Source organism: Poecilia reticulata, chromosome 11 (genome assembly GCF_904066995.2).
Source record: "Poecilia reticulata chromosome 11, P_reticulata-male-v2, whole genome shotgun sequence".
Classification (NCBI taxonomy): Eukaryota; Metazoa; Chordata; class Actinopteri; order Cyprinodontiformes; family Poeciliidae; genus Poecilia; species Poecilia reticulata.
In genome coordinates, this window is record NC_088840.1 from 1,523,551 (window position 1) to 1,550,828 (window position 27,278).

Below are 27,278 nucleotides of genomic sequence, written 5' to 3' on the forward strand. Positions count from 1 at the left end.
AGTGGGATGAGCTCGACTTTTCTCATCAAGCAATACCAAGTGATTGTAACATCAGGAAAAAGGAGCAGGAGAAACTGGAGAAATACCAGGGCATCAGAGAGGAACTGGAAAAGACCTGGAAGGTGAAGACCACAGTGGTGCCTGTGGTCATCGGGGCCCTCGGGGCAGTCACCCCCAAACTGGAGCAGTGGCTCAAACAGATCCCAGGAACAACATCAGACATCTCAGTCCAGAAATGTGCAGTTCTAGGCACAGCAAAGATACTGGAGGAGAACCTTCAAGTTCCCCTGCCTCTGGTAGAGGATATGTATATATATATATATATATATATATATATATATATATATATATATATATATATATATATATATATATATATATATATATATATACCAGCAAAGAATACATGCATGCTTGGCGAAAACATGCAAACTCCATCCAGCAAGGGCGACTGTGCGACTACCCAGCATTCCTGTTGTCATTTAATGAAAGAGGTTATGACGGTTTCAGTCTCCAGGAATAATGCCTACTGTATGCAAACTTGGCAGTGCTTGAAATTCTTATTTATTATTCTTATTTTATTTATTTATCCATCCATCCATCCATTTTCTTTACACCCTTGTCCCTTAGTGGGTTCGGGAGGGTTGCTGGTGCCCATCTCCAGCTAACGTTCCGGGCGAGAAGCGGGATACACCCTGGACAGATTGCCACTCTGTCGCAGGGCAACACAGAGACACACAGAACAAACAACCATGCACTCACACACACACACACACACTCACACCTACGGGAAATTTGGAGAGGCCAATCAACCTGACAGTCATGTTTTTGGACTGTGGGAGGAAACCGGAGTACCTGGAGAAAACCCACCATGCACAGGGAGATCATGCAAACTCCATGCAGAAAGACCGGGGCCGGGAATCGAACACAGAACCTTCTTGCTGCAAGGCAACAGCTCTTTTATTTATTTATTTTGTTAGGTTCATTTCCCATATAAAATGACAGAAAGCCTGTTCAATGACCCATCTTGAGGTTTGGGAAAGTCTAAGAGGTTCTCTATCACAGACAGATGAATTTTGTTTTATCAGAGACAACATAATGAACTTAATCGTTTCCAGTATTTTGATGTTACACTGCAACTACCTTTTTTGTCAATTCTCAAGTATCTTGGAAAAGGTTTACATTTAGGCATGACCAATGAGTTTTTAAATAATTGTTTAGTTAATCTTTTCTCTATAAGCCCGTAATTTTTCCGACTGATTAAGGGAATAAAACGCGCTAAACCCTGCTGTGGTTCACCCATTTTCTCCTCTGTAATGACCTCGTCAACACAGGATAACGCTTCTGCTTCCGGGTTATTTACTCAATTTGAAATTTTATGAAGTAAAAAACAAACAATTTTATCATGTCCCGAGTTTATCTCAGGTTAGATGCTATCATTATCAGCACCTTAGTATGAAATATCCAAGCGTATGCTGTGAAGACGTATTTGATCGTGATTCTCCCCCTACTGTACCCATGGCAACAACATCACATCCTAACAACGTCACTTCGGTATACACCATTGTCCACAGGACATGCTGTTGAGGAGAGCCTGGTCGCTTTATTAAACGGAGTTCAAAGTGAGTTTTATCCTTTTTGTTATTATTGTCTTTTTTTAACTCGACTTTGTGTTCAGAACGACTTGATTTGTTAAGGTAACGGAAGCGAAATAATAGCATTAAGCTGCACCCATGCTAGCCTGGAATGCTACGTGGTTAGCACGACTGTGCTGTTCAAGATGCAAATGCTACTCAGTGAAACATTATTTTGTGTATTTGCTGGTGAAACCAGGTTGTTAACATTCGCTACTGCATTGGGGTTTGGCTCCAAGCGAGGCATTTTGACTATTTCCGTTGAGTCGCCGCAGTTGGTCACTAATGCTAATGACAGTTAGCCAGCTAAAAGACGCTGCTACCATAAAAGTGTCACTGAGGATATGCTAGTTAGCCAGTCAACACTGAAGGTTTTCTGCTGAAAGACAGTTGGTGTGGTTTTCAGACAAAAAAGTTCGACCAGTAGGATCTAAATTAGCGGCAGGTTCATAGCGGTGCTCTCCATTTGGTTGGTGACTTCTATTAATGAATTGCGAAATTATTTTAATTCAGAGGCTGTTTATGGCTTACAAATGAACTTTTATTAAAATTCAGGTTGGTATTTAAATGGACAACATGCCAGTCAGGTCGGGTAGCTTTGTACGTTTGGCAGTATAAGTGCCAACTTTAAACTGCATAAATGCAATGTCAGAAATGCAAAACATGATAGGCTTAATAAAAATAACATTGCTGGTGGCTCACAAGTGCAAACTGGGGATCATTGTCCATAAAGAATAAAAAAAATAACAATATTGCATTGTCATTGAAAAGTTATTTAATTTGAAAATGTGAACGTATAGCTTCATTACATATTGGGTGACATATCAAATATTTCCGTTTCTTTGTTGATTATGGATTGCAACTAATAAAAACCAAAATAGTCTTTCCAAAGTTTTGGATGGTAAATTAAAGGTTGAATGAATAAAAAATTACAGTTAATACATTTGAAAAGACTGAAAGATAATTATTTAATGTTCATGTAATAATTTAGACCTGACAAACAGTACAAGTTTAGAAGCTTAACTCACAGTGATGAGAAAATGTTCGTCAGAAACTTGACTTCGATTTGTCCTTCAAAGACGTGGCTTGGAAAAAATGTCTTGTGAACACTTGCTACCAGAATGATCAAGATCTTGTAAAAAAAGATATAAAAATATTGAAAAATGCAAAGAATAATACAAGTTAAAGTTACTGCTAACACTGAGAAGAAGAAGACGTTTTATTTCTCTAGCACTTTTTGGCAATAAGGCAGTTCAAAGTGAGAGATGTTGTATTATGCTTTTATTTTTGTTCACGTTTTTTAACAAACTGTAAAGCTTTGAAAAATCATTTCTGGTAGACAATTCTATTAAGTTACGAAATAAACAAAGAAATTCTAAATGCCTACATAGTGATTGTGTTTGAACATCTGGCTAGAATCAACAGCACATATTAGCTCACATCTGCCTTCTTTTACTCTGGCCTTATTCTACATTGAATTTGATTCTACTAATAATTTTGTCATGATAATATCTGTTCATTCAAACATGTATTCTTCTGTTTGTTTTTCTTTGTGACTGTTTATCAGTGGACCGAAGTCTGAAGAGACGTCAAGTGAAGCCACTAGCTGCCTCTCTCTTAGATGCCTTGGACTATGACAGTTCAGATGATAGTGACTTTGAAGTGGAGGACGCATCAGGTAAAAATGATTGTGGCAATTTCTAAGAAACAAATCAACCCTAGAGTTTGGCTAACTCCTGCCTTTTCCAGATATATAGAGTGAAGACACTACTTTGGTTGCTAGCTGTGCACGCCTACTTAGTTCCAACATGTTTAATTTCTTCAGGTCTAGTATTATGTCTACTGGATGCCTGTCAAGTCGGATGCTTGTAATTGCATTTCTTCAATTTCAACCAGTTTGTAGATTCCATCCCTACATCTGGTTCCACCAATCAGATAATTCTGGATGCAAACTAAATTACTTTTGTAGCATTTTAAGCAGTTTCTGAGTTTGCTCATAAGTTTAAGTTAGACAGCACCTAGTTATTCACGACTATGACAGCTGGTTGAACTTATTGAGTGAAAAGTAGCCCAATGTTCTAGGGTTTCAGATTGATAAAATAAATAAGAGTTCCAATGTCTCCACACTCACATATTTTTAAAACAGAAATGTCATACTTTCTTTCCAGATGGAAACCATCTTTCCACAGAGATTATTTGTTGTAAAGCTATTTGAATCCTTGCTAATTGAAATTCTCAGTTGTAAGGAAGTGCAGGACAGCAGTGGAAAACAATGACTGTCTTTTAACAGGAAGAAACTGCAAGCAGAATTAGACTCAGGATAGGCAGGCCTCGAGTGACGGGATTTGTGAGATCTGAAATCAGACGGACGCCTTGGTAATACAATGCCTGTTGTATTACCAAAATGTTTTTTGTTTTTGTTTTCTTTATTGTCTTTATAATACTTGTTGCCTGTTTTGTGTTTGAAGATGTGTCTATATGAATGGCTGATTGCTCCTTGGTTGCTTGTGGTGTAGTAGATTAATTTTTGGAGAAGGGTTACACTATGTGAGATTTTTTTTTCTTCAAACTGCTCCTTTATATTCAAAACTTTAGTTTTAGCTGTTGACACTTTACATGTTCATTTTAAACTGTAATTGAAAGAATAAGACATAAACAAATAAAGAATTAAGACAAGTCAGTAAATATGAAAACTTACCATTATCATTTATTATTGCATTAAAAGCATGGAGGCTCTTCCAGCAGTATGGGCCCTTGGCAGGATAACAAAATGTTGCTCATTAATATTGCAAATGTCACAATTACAATGTCCAAGCAATATCGCATGGACATCGGGGGCAGTTCCCCTGGATTGGCAGACTGGGGTGGTGGTCCCCCTGTTCAAAAAGGGGGACCGGAGGGTGTGCTCCAACTACAGAGGGGTCACACTCTTAAGCCTCCCTGGTAAGGTCTATTCAGGGGTCCTGGAGAGGAGGGTCCGTCGGATAGTCGAACCTCGGATTCAGGAGGAGCAGTGTGGTTTTTGTTCTGGTCATGGAACAATGGACTAGTTCTACACCCTCAGCAGGGTCCTGGAGGGTGCATGGGAGTTCGCCCAACCAGTCTACATGTGTTTTGTGGACTTGGAGAAGGCGTTCGACCGTGTCCCTAGGGGGGCCTCGTGGGGGGTACTCCGGGAGTATGGGGTACCGGGCCCTTTGATACAGGCTGTCAGGTCCCTGTTCCGGTGTCAGAGTCTGGTCCGCATTGCCGGCAGTAAGTCGGGCTCGTTTCCGGTGAGAGTTGGACTCCGCCAAGGCTGCCTTTTGTCACCGATTCTGTTCATTACCTTCATGGACAGAATTTCTAGGCACAGCCGAGGTGTTGAGGGGATCCGTTTTGGTGGCCTTAGGATCACATCTCTGCTTTTTGCAGATGATGTGGTTCTGTTGGCTTCATCGGAACGTGATCTGCAGCTCTCGCTGGAATGGTTCGCAGCCGAGTGTGAAGTGGCCGGGATGAGGCTCAGTGCCACCAAATCCGAGGCCATGGTCTTGAGCCGGAAAAGGGTAGAGTGCCTTCTCCGGGTCAGGGGGGTCGTCCTGCCTCAAGTGGAGGAGTTTAAGTATCTGGGGATCTTGTTCACGAATGAGGGAAGAAGGGAGCGGGAGGTCGACAGGCGGATTGGCGCAGCGTCTACCGTGAAGCGGGCGCTGTACCGGTCCGTTGTGGTGAAGAGAGAGCTGAGTCAAAAAACGAAGCTCTTGATTTACTGGTCGATCTACGTTCCCACCCTCATCTATGGTCATGAGCTTTGGGCCACGACTGAAGGAACGAGATCACGGATACAAGCAGCTGAAATGGGTTTCCTCCGCAGGGTGGCTGGGCTCTCCCTTAGAGAGAGAAGCTCGGTCATCCGGGAGGGACTCGGAGTAGAGCCGCTGCTCCTCCACATCGAGAGGAGCCAGTTGAGGTGGCTCGGGCATCTGGTCAGGATGCCTCCTGGACGCCTTCCTGGTGAGGTATTCCAGGCACGTCCCACCGGGAGGAGGCCTCGGGGAAGACCCAGGACACGCTGGAGGGACTATGTCTCTCAGCTGGCCTGGGAACGCCTTGGGATTCCCCCGGAGGAGCTGGAAGAAGTGGCTGGGAAGAGGGAAGTCTGGGCCTCTCTTCTGAAGCTGCTGCCCCCGCGACCCGACTCCGGATAAGCAGACAAAAATGGATGGATGGATGGATAATTACAAAGTACACTATACTGAATACATTTGTAATTTTAAATAAAAAAATTCCCTCTTTCAGATTACAGTTTCCAACCTCCTTATCTTGTAGGACATAGTCTAATCCTTCTCCAGATCCACAGAACACATATAGACCAAAGAAGCAACCTGTGACCTCTGTCATACAGCCTGCTATCACACAATACATTCCTGCACATATCAGTGTGTTTTTCAATTGTTTTTTGTATTTACATAAAACCAGTTTTTAGTCAATGATGATTGAAAGAGATTAAGCTGAATATCTAAACCAAAGATTTGTGATTTACAATCTGACTTTTTGAAATATGTACATTTTAATTCCATTAAAATGATGCTATTCTAAGTATTTCTTTGAGTCATTATGAAATTAAGAAATACTAATCAAGTTTTGTTTCTGTTAGAATAACACATTATCTTCAGTTAATCATTGCCTAATAATGCATGTTTTAAATTTAACTTGATTAATTCTTGTCTAAAACAAGAATTAATCGTCCAACATGATTTTAAAGCAAACCTTAACAATTTGAAGGACAAGCCTTCAAAAGAGCTAGTTTAAATGAACAGTTGCAGTACAATCTGTGTACTCAGTGGTTTGTAAAATGCTTTTGGACTAAACCGTTTCAGGTAATCTCTGTTCTCTGTGGTGTCTGACGCATGCTACTGGAGGCAAAATACTAAATGATAAAAATTGTTTCCCTTTGGACATTTCTACTGTCACCAGTCAACCTTTTAAGACTAGACTTTTTACCGTATCTAATTATAAATCAAAGTCACTGAATTCATGGATTCTCTACATTCTGGAGCTACATTTATTCTAACTGACCATAAAAATTAATTGTATACCAGACAAATACATCCTGTACACATGTAGACATAAGTTAATGTATGAAACTAAAGTGCAGAAGTCAACCTCCAACTTGTAGCTTTGAAAAGTAACAGTGAAGACTCTTTACCATCACAAAACATTAGTTATTTAGAAATATGAACATCTTACATGGTTTCCCCAAGTGTATTATAGGCCTGGCGGCCCGCCATGCTTTACTAGCGCCACCGCCAGGCTAAGCCTTTCTTGTTTTTTGTTTATTTTGTTTTTTTTTTAAACACAAAAACCTTTCTTTAAAGCCGGATTGCAAGTGTTTCTGTTGCTCCAAGCGTTTCACTATCAGAGCAGATTTATTCCTAAAAGATATGTTTATAGAAGATATGTTTATAGTTTATGCATTTAAAGCCGGACCAATCACACCGCTGGCCTCTGCGCGTTGCCTTGCGCGCTGCAGCAGCTGGATGTCTAAAGTTAACCTCAGCGCGGATCCCACGCTCCTCCTTTCACTCGAACTGGGCAAAGGCTGACAGCAATGGATATTTACATCAACCCCCTGTGAGGAATTATGATTAGTTATGAGGAGTTATTGACAGTGGCGCAACTACACATTATTCAGGTGGATACGAAAACATAGATCGGTGCCCCCCCCCCACCCCCCCCAGGGAAGGAACGTCAGGGTAAAGGACAGATTGTAGCTGTGCACAAACCAATCTGACTATGAATATTGTTCTTTGAACTTCTACAAAGTAAACTTGCTAGCTCCTTTAAATTATTTAACATTTATATGTAAGATTTTAAGTCTTTTAATTTATATATGCTGAAACCATTATGTCAAATTTAGCAGCAATGATAATCTCAATAAACAAATGCTACATTTATATATCTGTGGTCTATGTTAAAATATTAGCATGTTAAAATATTAGCATTTATGGGGGCCCCTGAAGCTCTGGGGGGCCTGATGGATGCGAATCTGACTTAATTTGGATTTAACATAAGTGGACATAATTGATATTCATTTTAATTGTATTTTTTGATTAGTTGTTTTTAAGACTAGTTGTGGGTAGGCCTGTCGCGATAAACGATAAATCAATTAATCGTACAGTAAATTAAACCTATCGACCTCATTTTCATTATCGGCTTTATTGTCTCTTCCTGCCTTTTTTATTTCTGTTGATGACACTGAATGAAAAAAGGCTAAACTCCGGTGCTCTCCACTGATCCTCCCTTCCTCATTTCCTTAGTCTAATGTCCAGCGCACACGACATGAGATGTTGGATTGTCGGCCCATTTTCAAAACCTGAGAGACACATTAGCAGACAGAAATCCTAGGTATAACGATTCGATCAGGTTCGATCGTGCCATGTGGTGTTCAGCCACATGAGTAATGGCTACAAGTCCAGTTAACTAATTTTAAAACCAGACATTAATCAATGCTTTACTAGAATGTACCTGTGATGCATGTGGCTAGAGTCAGAGTCTGACTGAATGAAAATCATTATAACCTATTAATGTCACGTTAACGAAAAACAGCTGAAAATTTACCAGGTTTATCAACTGCGGAAGCATTTTGCCTCCAACTCCTCTCCTTGTCATTTCTATATTCTTTGCACAAAATGTTGAATAAATATTAATGTTGTTTTCACATATCATCTCCAATGTCCGCTGGACTTCGTGTCGCGCTGTGTCAGCTGTTTGGGATTCCCCTGGTAATTTCCTCTCAGAAAGCACGGAGGAGAATCCGCGCTTTCTGATTGGCTACCTGTCTATGGCAGGAAATCGCGTGCATGATTAGTCATTTCTATTAAGTCAGTGTCAAAAGGTCTTTAAACAATATTATCGTTTATCGCAATAATTTTTTTAGTCCAGCAAAATTTGTTATCGTGACAGGCCTAGTTGTGGGTTTATATAGCAGTTCACTGATAATGTTTTCCCATAACATATAATTACCCAGTGATATTTTTACTTTTATTGTCTACTTAATATCTTTTAATACAAAAACACAGTGGACCGCCGGTGGACTGCCTCGGCGCCCCGACCACTGGGTTTTAGCAAGTTTTCTGGGGGACACCCTGATCTTCGTTCAGCTATAGAAAAAGATAGAGAAAGAAAGATGGAGTAACAGAAACAACTATGGGTCTTTGAAAAATGTTCCTGCAGTAAAAACCTACTTCTAGTGGTAAATTTTAATGTTGCATTCATGCATTTACAAAACCGTGTCCACACAACAATGATAGTTCCATATTTAAATGGTTAATTTATTTATCAGGAAAATCTTAGAAGTTTACATTTTTAGATGTTATTAACAGACAGTGAGAAAGGTGTGACTGGCTTAAAAATACCGACCAGTTTGGCTTCCAGACCAGCTTCCAAAGGCAAAGAAACTATTAACAGTGTCATAACCTATTCATCATATTTATATTTTATTAGGGTCAGATGGCACAGGCAATGGCAGTGATGAAGAAGGGTCCAAAGGGAGTGCTGCAGGCTCAGAAAGTGACTCTGAAAATGCTGTTTCTGGAAATGACGGTATGGATGAGGATGCCAAAAACCTGGTTGTTGATGACAACTTAACAGAAGATGAGGAGAAACTTAAGCAACAGCTGTCTGAGGACAGCTCCACCAAAGACGTCTTGTCTGCCACTCCATCCAAAGGTCGAAGGAAAAGCAAGAAGATTTCTGAGCCAGAGAGCGCTGCAGCTGGAGAAACTGAATCTACCTCAACATCTGGTGGTGGCGTTGTTGTCACTGTGGATGAGTCTCTGACTGAGCCCAAGAAATGGAATTTCCGCAGGAATCGTCCCCACCTGGACTTCACCACGATGGAAGAACTGAATGAGATAGATGACTATGACAGTGAAGACGATAATGACTGGAGGCCCACGGCAGAGAAGAGGAAAGGCAAAACGTCAACTCAGAAGGGTGGAACGGAGGAAGAGGAGGGAGCTAGTGTTAGTGAAGATGACGATGATGATGATGATGATGATAACGATGATGATGAGGACGATGATGAAGATGATGAGGGCAAGGACGATGGTGACGACATTAACAATAGTAGCAGTGACAGCGACAAAGAAATGAAGAAGCCCAAGAAGAAGGTGAAGAGTACCAATGCCTTTGATGATGAACTGACCAATGACAGTATGTCTCAAGGAAAGGGCAATGAGGTGAGTGCACTTTTGGTTTTATATATGAAAATGTCATATATATGGTATGTTTCATGAAGCAAAGAGTTTATTTTTTTACTTGTCTTGCCAAAAGATGATGTAGGAAGATAAAAAAAACACTTTTTGGCAAAAAAAATGACTTTTGCCATAATTTTAGGAAGGTGACGATATGGAGAAGTTGTTGCCTAAATGTAGTATCTCAGTTCACTATCCTAGATATGTTTTTTCTTTTTTTTAAAATCAACACTCCATCCAGAGTAGAAAGGCAGGGTTTTCAGTTTACTTTGGTTTTAGCTTTATTTTGGTTAGCTACATAGTTAATTTGCCTCACCCAGGTACTTTTATTAAAATAGAAAATTACATTATTTAAGCTGAATTCAAATATAATTTATTACATATATTATTACATAATTAATTCAGTGTTAACTTCAAAGATAAGTTCTGCAGACCAAAACAAACAACGTACAGCTCTCCCCTGTGCCTTCCCCATTCAGCTCCTCCAGACTAGCGACAGCAGCAATTAGCAAACACCAGGTGGAACTGCTAGTCAGCTGAGCTCATAATACTTCTCAGTCCAGCACTTTTAAGAATGGTTGCAGATGGCTTTATGGAGCGTTGTTGTGATGAGGTGCTGAAGGCAAAGTGTCAGATGTAAAAACCATCAAATTACAGTGTCAAATTTTAAGTTATATTTGATATATACAGCAATTTTTATAATAACTGTTACAATCAGGTAACTATGTTATTTGATTGTACTATAATATGGCACTATGTTCCTGGAAAATAAATAATACTGTTCCTTTATAAACATGTCTCTCTGTTGTTCTCTGAGTTAAGACCTGTCAGTCAAACAGATACTATCTGCTTTGTGGCCAATTCTAAGTAATCTAGCCATCACCTAGAGGAATCTGGTCTTTATGGTTTTTCTGTGTTTGTTCAATTTGTTGCTAGCTTGTCAGGCCTGTTATGGATTTGTCCGAGCCTCAGTATTGGTACTATGTTTGTTATACCCCAGGATGCTTCACTTGACCGCTCGCAGACCTGGAGCACCCAGCATATCCTTATATGCTGCGTCTGCTTGGGAGACAACAGCGAGGATGCAGATGAGATCATCCAGTGTGACAACTGTGGGGTCACTGTGCATGAAGGTAGGCCCACTCTGGCAACAAGACCATCCGGCTCAAACTGGGCTGAACTGAGCGTGAGGGTTCCAGTTCAGCCTGGTTTGCTCGGCTTGCTGGCGCTCATCGCAAACTTTCTAAGGTGCCAACGCCAAAGTTGACACAAACTGGATGAAAATGTGCTTCTACTATGTGTCACCGACGCTTAGTCAGGTGAACAAGTGCTCCTGCCAGCAGACCGAGAATGCACAAAGACACTTGCAGAATCAAAGTAGGCAAGGATGCATGCATTTTGTAAACATGCTGAATTTCTTTTTGCAACTTGATGTCCTGCAGGTAGTAGCAGGAGATACTCTCCCATTTCAGGTAGGTTGCAAATGTGCAAATTGAATTAGCCTAAGTGCTTGATGCCTGTGTCTGACATGTCAGATCTCCTCCACCTCCTTAGGAATGTTGTGTCAAATATGTAGTATTCAAGACTTGTTTAAGTACTTCTTCAAATGCTGTTAAACATATTTTGTTTGTATTAATGGTCCTTACCAATCTGTTGTTCTAAAGACTGTAGAAAAGTAGGGATACACTGTTGGCAGTTTTCTGCACTGATATTTAAAAAACGTGACCTATACCAGTTTATTTCTGAACTAAATATAGCAAAAAAGTTGCAAAGTTGGCAACTTTGCAACATCCAGTTATGAGGTCAATCAACTGGAAGGCTGAGTCTAGCATGTTGTTGTTAAGTTAGGTTATATTCAGATGTAACATCCACTTTGTTATCCAGAGAGCGGACATTGGCCAGAAAGAGAGTCTGAATCTGTGACTTCCTAGCCTTTAGCTGGGTCAACGCACCACCTGCTTCCCCTTTTTCTGCTTTTGGTCACAATGTTTCCTCTTGACTATTGCTCTTCGCACTCAGCTGCACCAGTCCATTGACCTCAGGAGCCACTGACTGCCAAATGCGGATTTCAGCCTCAGTGATATGTTAACAGCGAAACTTCATCTAATGGCCGACTTGTACTTCAGCCTTGAATTTGGTGTTAAACCCTTGCCTAAATCAGCCATATATGAATTAATAAAGGGACCCCAGTGGGCTGCCATAGCAACAAAAGATTAACTGATGCATTTGAGTTAATTGAGGGCACCTGTGGATGTATTTTAAGGCCACACCCTGCTCTCTCTTCTGGTTTGATAAGATGGGAAAGTCAACAGAAGTCAGCCCAGATATCAGCTATAAAACTGATGAGCTGCACCAGTCTGGTTCATCCATGGGAACAATTTCTAGATGCTTGAAGACCCCTGGGATTTGGGGTAATAGTTCAGGTATTATTTAGCCGTTTCCGCACTGCAAGGAACGGAACGGAACAGTACGGTACGGTTCCAGCTCTGTTGTGTTTGCGAGGGCGCCATCGAAGCTGTACCTGATGTCATTATTTTTGAAACTAAACAATGGTTTCGATGTAGCGGCCGAAGCCTTCTCCTCAGAGATGCGGCAGAAAACTTTCTCTTTCCTCGTTGAGCGATCTAGTTCATTCTGTACTCGTTCATCAGCGATTAAGCAGAGGAAAAAAATTACCTCATCATTAGACCAGGTGATTGCGCTGTATAGAGACGAATTCATTGCTAATTAAAACTAATAATAAAAATATTGAAAAGAGCACTCTTTACGAAATAAAATACAGTTTAGTGAGAGCCAGCTGTCAACGGAAAATCAATGTCTGACTCCATAACAACCAGCGGCCAATCAGCTGCTGATTCTAAGCAGAACCGCTTGGCCGGCCCGATTGGAACCACAGCTCTTGTGGTTCCAAGGGGCCTTGACCACAAGAGCTTGTTGCCATGGTTACACAGAGAAACTGTTTGAAAGTAAAGACAAAAGTAAGAGCAGAACAGCTGCACAATATCTAAAACCAGAGAGAATACTTGTCCAAATGCGCAATGCTGAAACAGAAAAAGAACAAAAGTCTAGAAAAATCAGAACTGATCTAACAGAGCTGCTCCAACTTGCTGCTACCATGAGCGGCACTCTTCTATTACTAAACAGAATTACATTAAGGCTTAGACTTGGAGCTATAGCTTTTTGTTCTCATCTTAATGGGGAACAACAAACTTACAGAAATGCCCTCCCAACACCACCATCACCACAAGACACACATTCATACAGATACATAAATAGTGGTGTGTAGATGCACACATTTTTATTGGCAGATATGATATGAGGAGGCGGTTTTAAATTTATCTTGTTCGTTAGGCTGGGTGATATTTTTTTCCTCAGAGACACATTTAATCTGCCTGAAAGGACACTGAAGGGAAACTAAGTGGTCTGCAGTGGAGGTTTGGGAGAAAAGCACTGGCAGCAGTTGCAGACAGTTCTTATCATCTCCTCCATGGACACAAATGGGGCTCTCTGTGGGGGTGGGGTTACTTAACTCTGGCAGTCAGCTTGGTGAAGATGTGCCCTTTTATTGCACATTATGCATTTTGAGATTTAATTTAATGCTTGACTGATTTATGGCACCAATTATTGCTTTGACATTTTTAAACAACAATGTTCAGCTTTATTTATGAATCTAAATAAAGCTGAACAGTGAATGCAGATCATACTCCATTTTTGTAAAGTTATATTCAACCTGTAGTAGACAGTGTAGACAGTGATAAGGGCTGTGGAAAGTTTCTCAATCTAAAATAAGAATAATTTACTAATTAACAGCCTGTTCCCTTTACAGTTTTTATGTTGACCCTTTAAAAATATAATTTTCAGTTTTTTGCTTCTAATTACTCATTTTAAGTGTCAGTGGCATCATTTAAAAAGAAAGGGAAGAAAGAGAACTTTTATTTGTTCGTACTCTTTGATAACTTGTTTGTCTTAACATAGCATATATATATATATATATATATATATATATATATATATATATATATATATATATATATATATATATATATATATATATATAGTAGGGTGCATCTACTTGCGCAGTAGATGCACCCTACAATATGCTATATTGTTTGTATATATATATATATATATATATATATGCTATGTTAAGACAAACAATATAGCATATAGTAGGGTGCATCTACTGTGCAAGATGCACCCTACTGTGCATCTTGCACAGCAAGGTGCAAGATGCTGGCAGGGAAAGCGTACATGGAACGACATAACCAAGTGGCAGCCATAGTGTACAGAAACATCTGTGCAGAATATGGACTGGAAGCTCCGAGATCAACATGGGGAACACCCCAGAAGGTGGTGGAGAATGACCGAGCTAAGATTCTGTGGGACTTCCAGATCCAGACAGACAAGATGGTAATGGCAAACCAACCGGATATTGTGGTGGTGGATAAAGAACAGAGGAAAGCCGTTGTGGTGGATGTAGCAATACCAAATGTTTGCCACATCAGGAAAAAGGAGCAGGAGAAACTGGAGAAATACCAGGGCCTCAGAGAGGAACTGGAAAAGACCTGGAAGGTGAAGACAGTCACTCCCAAACTGGCAAACTGGAGCAGTGGCTCAAACAGATCCCAGGAACAACATCAGACATCTCAGTCCAGAAATGTGCAGTTCTAGGCACAGCCAAGATACTCAAGCTCCCTCTGGTAGAGGACCTGAGCTCAGAGGATGAGACAGATCATATATATATATATATATATATATATATATATATATATATATATATATATATATATATATAGTTTAACATTTAAATACAAGATTTTAAGGAGTTGGCAAGTTTACTTTATAAAACTTGAAAGAACAACATTCATAGTTAGATTGTTTTGTTACCATAGCAACAATGTGATGCTGTGAGTTTAGTCTTTGAATTTACAAATACGAATTAGCAAACTGCGATTATAACTTATTGCTTTTTAGGCTGGCCAATTAAACTACTCCCCCTGTCCTAGATTTCACTAAATCTAACACAGAAGCTGTTAGAGATGCTGATGTTTTTAGCAACAAAAGGGGCTCCTAAGTCATATTCTGCTCAAGGCCTAATACAGCCTTGGACCAGCCCTGCATGATGTGGTAATCTGCTCCACTGCGCAGAAATGCGCAACAAACGGGAAATTTAATTCAATGCTGCTAATGTGTCTTTAGTAGCTCTTTCATTTCGTGTCTGTTGAGTTTTTAATATGCGTCACTGAAACTATTCTGGTTGGTCGAGTTTATGGGACGAGTTTCTCAGATCTCCGTGCCGCCGCGCGCATTAACTCTAAGTAGACAGCGCATTTGATATGGTTTGATGCATCGTGTAACCGGAAAAATAATACTAAAAATAATAATAAAATTATATAAAATCAGCGTGATGCGTGACTTCGAGGAGAGCGCGAAAGCTCCTCACCGGGCTGAACCTGCATGATGAGGTTAGCGCTGCTCGTCAGGCCCGTGCAGAGACCACTAAAGGGGCAGGTGCTCAACAACAAAAAAAGGGCACATCTAACCGCATTCTAGGACAGAATATTAACAAAGCCACACAGCTTTCAGAGTTTAATAAACAATGATAAATTACAAAAATGTGACATATACAATCGAACATCTCCATATAGAGCATAACACTATGCACATGTAAGATATTTTAGTAGTAATTTCTTTCTGCAGGTGTATTTTGTTATAGAAAAGTATTGCAATATTCAAACCCACAATTTAGCAAAATATGTAAATCAGAGATAGACCACCAGACATATTTTGTCTTTGCATAATTACACTACTAAAAATATAAACAAGGGCACAATGCAACCTTTTAGTGACTGTAATCTATAAAACAAAGAGCTGCCTGTTTGCTACATTTGCAGTGGAGATGAAGATGGTCCACTCAGGAAAGCAGAGCTGCATCAAACTTTAATGTGGAACTGCAGAAAAACGGAAAAAAAAAACAAAACAAAAATTTAATTGTTAATGCTTGCCACCATGAGAAAGGCCTACTGAGTTTTGCTTAAAAAAAACTTTTTAAAAATTTAAATCACACATTTTTGACTCATGAAGTTAACTTTCTTTTTTGCATGGTAATTCAGGGTGAGTTATTTTTAATTCTAAATTAATATCCTTGTTGGGCAATTATTTAAGTGTTATTCTCCTTCAAGATACATTTACCTAACTCTGGAATAAATGAAATGTACATTATGCAGCAAAGGAAATTAGAAGATCGGACATATATCCATTATGGAGATGATTGGTTTTGGACGGGCGATGTGCCCTTATTGCATAAGTGATACTGAAGAATGACTGATATCATTAACGGTACAGGGAAGAAGCTTTTTAGTTATCTTGCTTTGCTAGCAAAGTCGTTAGCTAGCGGCTAGCTAATAGCACAACAACAACAGCCTAATGTCTGTATGATAAAAATACTGAATCGATAGATAAGAACAGTTTTTCCTCACCTGGCTGTTTCCTCCCACTCAGTAGTTCTTCAGAGAAAAGCAGACACAGAGGCCTGTCAGTGTCTGTTGTATTTCATTACCTCTCTGCTTAAACCGCGACTCCGAGTTGAAGCAGAAACGATACTTCAACGTTTTGTGTCATCTGACAAGCAGCAAGTTACTCCACTTTATTCACCAAAAACGTTTTTTTTAATTCACCAAAAACTGTTCTGTAATCTGGAACGTTCACTACGTTGAGCTCCGCAGTTAGCCGCCTTATCGCACTGCGCGAGAGGCAATTGCTTCATGCGTCACGGGCAAAAGGTCAAAGGTAACAAGGTGACCGACCTCATAATACACTGGGGGAAACCCTGTATGTATGTATGTATATATATATATATATATATATATATGTATAAGCAGCAAATCAAGAGCATAAAAAAAAGAATATAGTGAAAGGAATGGTAGATTGCTAATAATTTAAAGCTTAACGAGTTTTTTTTTTGTCTGAAGTATTTTTTCCTCTTTCTCTTAATGGAAAACACAAGACCTTTTAATTTATTAGAGGTGTGCTGGCTAATCAATAAGGGATTACTGTTCCACCCCGACTGATTAGGAAACACACCAGCTAAAATCCTCATTTTTCCCATTTGAGTCAAAACACACTGCGCTGAAGCTTCTTTTGCAGAATAGAAAAAAAAAATGTTAAGTATGGATTATTTAACTGAGAGGAAAAAATAATAATTTGAACAATGTTTTTGTAAAGTGTTAGTTCAATTCAGTTCAAAAATAATTTATTTATCCCAAAGAGAAGTTAAATTTTGTAGTTTCTCATGATATCCAAATATCTTCAATGAGTTGTTATTACCTATGATTGAGTACTGTTGCTGTACCTACAACACTTCACCGCACCATATGCTTGGAGTACAATCAGCATTTTCTTGTGTCATGAGGTGTCATAATTCTCTGTTTTAACCTTGGATAATATGAGTTACAATTTTATTTTCCGTTGGAATCAGCAAAGTAAATTTAAATTGAATTGATTTAACTGTTCTAGTGGTTCAGTTGAAGTAACTTCAACAGACATGATTGAACTACAGTTGTGTGAAAAGCGTATTTGCTGGAAAGAAGTCAAATGGAGACTTCTTTCCAGCATCAAAATATGTCAATATTTTGATATATTTCAAAATAAAAGCTATTTCAAAATAAAATACTCCACAAACTGTAGTTAGCATAAGAACCTTGACAGAGCAGTCAAGTTGCTGTGAGCCGCACAGGAGAGACAAAAGCCACATCAGTCCAAAAAGTTTTTGATGCCCCTGTTCAGCATTCATTTAAAAACCAAACTATGGCTATTAAAACATGTTTTGAGGAGACATTTTAATTAACCTAAATTGGAATCTATTGGTGACGACTACAGAGAAATTGAACTCAGCTATGAAAATTGAAATCAGTAAAATGAACTGTTCTTTTTTAGTATTCCTGCTTTCCATATATTTTATAAATTGAGATTTAGACATCAGAATAACATCACAGTTGGAGCTGAAAAATGCAAAGACAGGGGGATTTTCTAATTGTTGTTCTCAGTAGCAAGGCAAACTAGAATTAGTTGTACAGATTAACAATATGTTTATCAGCTGCTTATGCATTTCAGTAATGAATGAAAAACAATACAAGTTGTGATGTGTATGAAATCGAAACGGCTACTGGAGCCATTTCTTTATTATTGCAAATATCACACAAAGAATTTTACCCGTTGTACCCTTGGGAAAGAATTCCATGTCAGAAACTTGAGACTTCAAAAGAATGTTCCTGTTTAATGTTTTTGAGAACAAACGGACTACATCATTATTTAACTTAGAATTTTATTTTAAATAATAAATTAATAACATTTTGCATGACCATCCATGAAGGATGTGCAAGTTCTATCAGTCATGCACAGTTTAAGAACCGTAGCGTTAAGGAAACGGTTTTTGTGAAAGGAAGGAAAGAAAATCTGATGTTTTTGGCTGAAGATCTAAATATATTAGGGTATATAGATAAAGTAGGATCCCGATTTATTTTAAGTCCATATCTCAATATCCTACTTTCAAAATAGATGGCAACTGGATGTTGAAAGTTTTTTCCTGAGATTGATCAAATCCCTGAACATTTCTCTTTTTTTCTCCAAAGTTTCATATTTTAATGTTGTTTTTTATGAAAATAATCCCTTCATGCCCCAGAGTGACTCAGATATAATGCTACACCTTGGCCTCAGTATGGATGGAAACTATGAATATGCAAATTGGTCCCAGTCACCTTATCTCCAGCCTCTCCCTCTGCTGCCCGCCAGCAGCAGCAGCTCCTCCTCATCCTCTCCTTCCTCCTGTCACTGTTAAACTACTCCCAGTTACACAATATTAAATTAGAATATTTGACTAATTCAACTGAGTAATACTGCACACAGAAAAGACAAAAAAAAAAAACAAAACTGAACTTCCCCATCCAGGGAATCATAATTGAACTTGTGTAAATGTATTTGTTTTTATAAAAGCCTTTGTAATTGTAATTACATTGTAATTTTTCCCCTTACTAGCGGTAACATCTATTGCAATAAAGTAAGTCATATTCCTAGAATTAAAGCTTGAAGCATTCTGTGACATTACCTGAAGTTAAGCTTGCAATTAATCGCTGCAGGTTACCATCCAAAAGTTTCTGTAGCTGCAGTAAAATGCCCTCTTTAGGAGCTTCACTATATTTCATTCAAAGTTTAAGATCCTAGGCTAGAAATTCCTACAAACATTCATTCACTTGAAAACTTAGCAGAAAACAAAGTTCCCATTCAGTTCATTTAAAATCTTTAATATACCTATGGTGGCATTATTGTTTGATTTTGGCACACCATCAGCCGCTGTGGTATTAAGTTTTTTAAAATAGATTTTACTATCCATCATTCTGAAGTACTATGACACTACATATACTTTGACAACTTCCAGAGCCAAGCTCACTGGGTATTCAGGTCCACCATGATGGTGGACAGCTGTAGTTTGGTTGGAGCCTACTAGTGAATGGAGCTAAATAACAGTGACAGGCACATATTAAACCTCTATCATGGTCTAAACCAACCAGAGATTGTGAATGGCTGAACCCCTTCTCTGATTGGCCATGGCCAGGGTGGATGTAATGCTGTTGAGCAGAGAAAATAAAAAATGCAATTGAATTTTTTTGTTAAGTTAAGCCAATTATTACCAATGGTCTGACATGGAGCCATCAACTTCCAAGGTTATGTGCAGTTGTGCTCAAAAACAGCACTTCCAGTCTGGGCCCTCCATGTTGCACTGCTGATAATTATGCTGTGCCTCCAACCTAAGCATTCAGTGAGATGACAGTGCATACATCTATGTGGAAAAATAATAATTTGTTGTTTGTGCATTTAAATCTCACAAACACTCACTCAATAGAGTTCTAGCTCATGCCAAGTTGACAAATTCTTGTTCTACCTGCTCTGTGCAACAAGTGCAGATGTGGACCATAAAGACACGTGGAGTGTGTGTCTTTATCATCCACACACTCCATCCTGACTCTCTCCTTCTTATCATGCTCGCCCTGATGTGTGCGGTCGCAACTTAAGAAACTGTTGGTAAACAAACCTCACACAATCACATACCGTTAAAACATTTAAGAAATTAACAGAGTAGTCAATAAATTGACGTTGGTTTTGAGTATTAATATGTTGTAGGATTTTTATGGTCAATTGTGTGGTTAAATATAGCATAGATTTGTAAAATATTGTTTTGCTGAGTGTTTTGGCTTATGCCACGTATATAGTTGATCAAGTGCAATCCTACTGAATGTAGTACAGAATCCTGGCTTATTTTAGAAATCATAGAATGTCTTTTGAGAATAAGACAAGTGGAAAGACAGAATTATTTTAAGTCAGAGATGAAAGATGATCTGTCAGCATCTGCAGCTCCGACAAGACAGTCTGCTGCTCGACTCCACTGCTTTTCTTTGTTCTTGTAGTCTCACAGTGTCTGGACACCATCACACACTCTCAGAAGAAAACAGAAACTGACATGAAAGTGGGGGAAAAGACCAGCATGAGAGATCAAAAGCTGGGATGAGCTGGGCCCCGTCTTCACTGAGCTGATCAAGAAGTCCTGTTCTTGCTGCAACACCTTTTGATTTTCTTCTTCCAGTTAGTCATACAAGCAGCCAGAATTACCTTAAAGTGTTTTACCCTCAGCTTTGTCGGTTACAGCTCTTTACATCAACTATCTTCAACAATCTCATGTACTTGTTTATTAATAATGAAAAATGGCTGTTTTAAAGCTGAAAATATAATATATCTATTATTTCTTTTATAATGTAGTATTTTTATGTTGATTTCTGTAAAGATACATACATCCTCTAAGTTTTGTTGTAGTTTTCTGCAGAATATGATCTTTTTTGCTGCTCTGGTCTTGTAGAGCATGGCTGGGGGTAGAACAAGCTGGGATTAGGTAGTTTATTCAAAGCTAAACAGGAGAATTTTGAGATGAATTTAGATTGGGCAAATGGTACATCACTTTATCAAGTCAGAGGACTCCAAAGACCTTCTCACACCAGTCAGCCATTCACTTACTGATACACAAATTCACACTCTGACAACATGAATTAAATACTTAAAAAAAGTATTTCAATGTCTTTTGATGTACAGCTGGGTCAGACAACTGGTTGCTTTCTTTGGGTCTACCTGGGATTCAGCTTCTGGCTGGAAGACTCATTGACTTCATAGCTGTTTTATTGCTCTGAGGCTGGGAGGCAGTTGTTTCTCTGGTCCAGTCTGGGTGTCTCGGTAGTTTCTCTCCCTGGATTCAGAACCAAAGTTTCCCTTATGGTTTAAAGTTTCTGCCATCGATTCATGAATACAAGAACAAAGCTCGTTGGAACTTTGTCTGCTCAACAAAAACACAGCACTTATTTTTTGCTTGTTTGAACAAGAGGATCATGGTTGCCTTTTAATTCAGATGGGCTTTGTGCTCAGTGGTCCTGGTTCTGTGTTTCTCAGTCAGTCCACCATTTGATCTCTTTTCTGTCTCTGCCTCCCCTTCTCTTTGCCCTGACTCAGCTCTAAACATCTCACAGAAGTTGCCCCCTTGTGATGTCATGCAGGTTTGAGGAGTATGTTCATAACAAGGTTGGAAATATATTGTTGTTCTTTGACAGCTTAATCTTTACATTTCAGAGTATTGTTTCATAATGAATGATAAGAAGTGAACAAATACATGTCAAACTCTTAAAGGCTGTTGAAATATTCTAAGCAAGAATGTTGTTTGTGTTTACAGTCCAGAGCAGGTATGCAAACCAGTTCAGCAATAAGAGCCAAACTAATCATGATCACCGTAAAGAGCTACACAGCAATTTCAAGATTAACTTTATTTCACATTGCTTGCAGAAACGGGTTTTTGTTTGTCCCAAAGATTTTGGGTCACCTGACAGTCTTTATTTTTTACAAATGTCTTTAGGTTTGGCTTGTTTGTTTGAGCTCCGTCTGACAAACTGACGGATGTGGAAGTGTTTCACGCAGAATATTTTTAAAACATGTAGGACAATTAGTTCATATTTGAATCTATTTATTTGAGGGTATTGTGGTGACCTCTAACATTTTCATATTATACTGTACTTTAAAGAACAAATAAAAAATATGTGAATGTCAGAAGAGTAATCTGTTTTAACTGAACTGCTCTTTGTTTTTCAGAACCAGCTCCACTGAAAGTCACTGCTTTCATTAGTCAAACCTCTTGGTAGATTCATACATAATTGGTTAGTCTTTGTTGAACACAAGGAGACAGCTTTCTGTTAAGTCCCTATCCAGGTGAAAATGGTTCTCACTTCACTCAGCTCTATCTTTTTTCCTGCTAAGCTTGTCACTTCTGACAAGGTTAATCTTTCTTTTAAAGATTATGAAGTTATCCAGCAGTCATCACTTTTTGACAGCTTAGCTCATATTAGCCAGCAAACTCTGGCTTTACAGTGTGAGCTTAGTTTCCAAGTTCAAAAGGAATACAGCAGATCCGTGCCACCATAAATCTGTTAAACCAGCGCTGGTGATTATTTGTAACCCTGACTTGCATCTGTCTGAGCTCAGTCAGTAAAGAAGAGTTTGCAAACCAACAGCAGCGTCATTTACACCTCATGAAGATTTCGCAAAGCATTAACCCATTTCACCCCACCGGTCACAATAGTGACTAAGAAATTTTTTTCACTTTCAAGAACTCTAAAAAGCTTCCTGATTAAATTTTCAGTTAATGTTCAGGAAACATTGAAAGTTTAGAGTGTTTGAATAATACTTATGCAGTATCACATGTTTAGAGTAAATTATCACATGACCAGAGCTGATTATATCTTGGTTGCACCTTGGCGAGAAAAAGACAGCCACAAACCTCCCAAAGAAGAGGCTAGTAATGTAGCTTTAAATAAACATACAACAAAGATTTTTGGTGCACATCATCTTTAAAGTGTCTAGTTATGATATGCAACTTTACATTTACAAAACTTGGTTTGGTGTGTGAGCAGGATGCGTAAACATGTTGACGGTCACAATAGTGACCGGTGGGATAATACGTTTGACCTAGGTCTGCTTATTTAAATACATACCATATTCTTCCAATTCCTAACTTCTTCCTTTTTAAGATTAATTTTGAGTGTGGTTCTTGATCTGTTGGACTTGGTGATGGCCAGACAAAACATATAACAATACAGTTGTGAGAAAAATGGAATCCTTACTGATTTTGATAGTGGTGGCTTAGACATGGACTATATGGGGAAGATGGACCATTTTCCATACCTGGTTTTGAATGCATATGATCAGTTCATGGGAAAAGAGGATAATCTGACCTTTCATCAGTCATGTGGCACTCTGTTACCACCTGAAAAAGTTTATGATGAAGGGACAATTGTCTCTCTGATGTACCCTTTAAAAAATAAAGAGGATCCTAATGAGGTTCCGACATAAGACGAGAAACTGCTGATCCACTAGAAAAACAGCAATATTTTCATAGTAGAAACAAAGATGAGAAAGAACTATACAGAGACTGATGTCAACTAGATCAATGAGCACATGAGAGGGGTAGACCTTCATGACCTAAACCCCTCAAGGTACAGTGTCATGATCAGGTTCAAGAAGTGGTGGTGGCCCATCTCAAATGTGCACTTGTAAATAGGGTGATGGTAGTTTAGGAGGTTGGAGTTTATCTTGTACCTGGTCGGTTGCCTGCTGGGACCCCCACTTTGTCTGTTAGTCATTGTGACCTTGATCAAGAGGACGATTCACCCGCCTTGCCAGCCGGTGGTAGTCAGAGAAGCCGGCGGAGGAGCCAGTGTATGACTGCCTTACTTCTGTCAGACTGTGCCAGGGAAGCTATAGCTACAATATAGTAGCTTACTGCTATCAGTGTGGGAATATGTGAGTGAATGGGTGAATGACTAAATGTGGTGAAAAACATTTTCAGGTCATTTGGACTTGATAAAGAACTATACAAGTACAGGCCATTTACCTTTCAGATATTATTTTACAAATGTGTCGTAGGAGGAACGACCGATTTGGTCATCATGGGTTGTGGCTTATTATCTTATGCAAAGGTTTGGTACAAGGCCAGTAGGTCATGAAAATAGATCTCAAATGGACACTTCTCTTCAAGTTATGACAAGATTTGACCAAGACACTTACTGGTCAGTCAGTGCAGAATCGTTTCCAGAGATGTTGCTTTTGCACCACCCATGCCTTGGAGAAATTCAAGGCTTTATTGCACATTGAGTGCTTCAAGAAAGAACGTGGAAAGTAAGAAGGGGATGAAATAACCCAAAATTGAAGAATGAAGGAACCATACAACTCTCCTTTGATTCCAGGCCTTGGGGTCCGGTATCCTGTAACTTTCAGGTGTGTTCCTGGTCCAACACACCTGGATTAAGTGGATCACCTCCTCAGTATGCAGTCCAGTTCTCCAGAGTCCTGCTAATCACCTGATTCAGGTGTGTTGAAGCAGAGTCGGATGGAAAAGATGCATGACCCCGGCCCTCAATCCCTGGAGTTGGAGACCCCTGGACTAAGTTTATTGAGTCTTACTGTATGACAGTGTGGCAAATGTTCATAATTTTCAGAAATATAAATGAAAGCCTCTACTGTAGATGTTATCTTTATGATCTATGTTACTGTGATGACACTATAACTGACTAAAGTTCAATATAATTATGCATAAACACTCAAGCACTCAAATGTACCTTGGTTTAGAATATTCAAATAGTCAAATTTGTACAATACAGAGCAAATGTAGCACTAAAGTAATGCTGTGGCAAGATATATTCCAATAAAGAAACAATGTTCACATATTATGATCATGTCTATTTGGAAAAAGCACTTTTAGCTCATCTTAGTATAAGAACGCCATATTATCCCACCGGTTACAATTGTGACCGAACATAAAACACACTTTTTCACATATTTTTCCACAATTTGTAACATTATTTCCCCTTGATTAGTTCAAAGGGTTTTCAATGACATCTGATTTTAAAATTTTCATGTCTGGGAAAAATTTGGGATGAAATGGGTTAATGGCTCTGTCATTCCTAATACACTGTTGGATAGGATAGACATGTTGACTGCATTTATTGTAGAAGTGAATTCATCTCACTAAGAAATCAAAGATCTGCAGGAAACAGAAAATATTGCCACAGCCTCTTACAAGCAGAGGTCAGAATTAACTATTCACCATGACACACATCAAACCGTCTTTCAATCAGAAGACACACAGTCAGCAAACAAAGTGAAGAGCTGAATAAACAACTCCGTCTGCACCATTGTTTGCTTTTGATGGGCTGCCCAATTCCCCCGTGTGGCATTCAGTGACGGGCCTGCAGAACAGCGAGCTTTTGATTTGTGAGTCTCTCCCGTTGCTCAAAAAGCCCGAAGGCTGCTTGACTGAATTAGAAGCTGGAGTGTTATCTCCCCAGCAGAGGCAGAGTACTGATTGCTGCCCTCATTGGAAGTGAGGAGCACGTTTGCCTGGTGTAATAGCTGCCATAGAAACCACATCAGCCAAGTAATTGTTTAGGCAACCTCAGAAAATTAAGAGGACAACATAAAAATGTGTTCCCTTGGCTTCTTCTCCATTCTCTGGGGCTACGTATTTTGATTAAATATTCAATTTTTGGTGCTGCAGTGCAACTGGAGATTGACAGCTTTGGACCAGACAGCGCCATGACTTTTCTACTTTCTTCATTTCCTATTTGTTCAAGTGCAAATTTGGCCTAGCATGCTGCTGCATGTTAAAAACCTCAAACTTTAGGTAACGTTATGTTGACCTGGCATCAAGTTGCGACCTTGTCTTGTTATTGGCACAGCAGCAAATATCAACAATTTGATATTAAGCAACCATATTAAGTTATATATTAAGTTGCTGTTCTGCTGTTTCCTGTGAATGCTGGTGTTCTGTACGAGTCCTGATCAGAAGGAAATGAAGCAAAATTTTACTGAGCATAAAGTCTGTCATGACTTTGAAGTGTGTGACTTCCCTTCGGATGTGCTCCAGTTGGCAAAAGTTTGTTCATGCTGGCATCAAGACGGCAAAACTCATCTTTCTCTGCAGCATCATGACCAGAAACTGTAATTATCCATGACATCACTGTCTATTTTTATTTAGTCCTTCATATTAAAGTGCCTTTTGTCTATTTTTAAAGCTGCTTTGAAAACCCATCTTTTTTCATTGGACTTCCCAACAGCTGCACTGTGATGGTGCATTCAGGTACATCTGGTACTTTGGATCATCTAAATCCAAACAACTCCACACCTTTATGTTTTCAAGTGTTTGCTGAGTACTTATCTCTCTCCCAAATCTCCAGTCAGTTCTATAGTGACCGTCTATTTGTTTCTGTTGATTGAAGTGGAAACGTATTGAACTCCGACTTTAAAACCGATGTCTGTGCGCGTACCGTTATACCGCTACATTCCACAGGGCCACTCATATCTTCACCATATTGTCTGCAGATCCTGTTTAGTTAACAGATAATGTCTGATTTTTTCAAAACATTTGTAACAGCATTTATTCCCACATATTGATCACTAAATGATGTGTCCCTCTTCTCTGAAATGTTTTATTGACGTTTGCTATTCATCAGTAGCATCATGTTGCGTAGGTTGAGCTCTGTGAGGACCGTGGCACACAGCTGAGGTCTGCTGGTGTTGGAGCACCTTCTAAAGCTGTGTCCTCTCTTGGACTCCAGGGTGTTACGGTGTGGACGGTGAGAGCGACTCCATCATGAGCTCAGCCTCTGAGAACTCCACTGAGCCATGGTTCTGTGACGCCTGCAAGAATGGAGTGACTCCCAGCTGTGAGCTGTGCCCCAACCAGGACGGCATCTTCAAAGAGACGGATGCCGGGAGGTGGGACGGTGTAGCACAGTGTGGTCCAGTTTCTCCGAAAAAAGCAGGACAACTAACGTAATCAGAAACAAATAACAGCTAATGGCCTGAGCTCGGCAAGCGGCGGCAAAAATGCTGTCTAAATTGTGCTCATTGTTTATTCGCTGCTGAGAAAAGGAGGAAGTTGGATTAGTGAGAGAGAGAGCTCATAGAGGAGTGAAAAAAAATACGGATAGAAGGAATAGGAAGAGGAAGAAAAAGGAGTGAGAGAAAAGAGTGTGTTTTGTGAAGCATGGAGACTTCAGCCACGTTATCGCTGATAGTGCTCCTCAGCCAGGCTGCACCCGAATTTACTACTTCACTAGAGCATGAAAAACACAGCAAATTAAACTGTGAAGCGCTTGCTTGCTAGAGATGGATATCTTTATATTGGACTTCGGATTCTCTTCTCTAAAGTCCGCATTTGAAATTGTGTCATACCAAAGTGTAGCCAGCATCTGGGGCTATATTAATCTATGAGCTCATTTCTTTTTGAAGTCTCTGAGCAACTGACTGCAGCCAATTTCAC

General features: G+C 39.4%; 1 protein-coding gene across 2 annotated transcripts in view; it reads left to right on the forward strand.

Moving 5' to 3' along the window:
* The first annotated feature begins 1,398 nt into the window (after positions 1-1,398).
* phf14 (PHD finger protein 14) overlaps positions 1,399-27,278 on the forward strand; it is a 107,833-nt gene continuing 81,953 nt past the window's right edge. The window contains exons 1-5 of one of the 2 annotated variants that reach the window (XM_008421223.3): positions 1,399-1,622; positions 3,202-3,312; positions 9,123-9,859; positions 10,875-11,007; positions 26,572-26,731. In XM_008421223.3, coding sequence (XP_008419445.1) covers position 1,622; positions 3,202-3,312; positions 9,123-9,859; positions 10,875-11,007; positions 26,572-26,731 — 1,142 coding nt within the window. In that variant the 5' untranslated portion in view covers positions 1,399-1,621. The remainder of the gene's footprint in view (positions 1,623-3,201; positions 3,313-9,122; positions 9,860-10,874; positions 11,008-26,571; positions 26,732-27,278) is intronic. The other variant, XM_008421224.3, reaches the window with a different exon arrangement.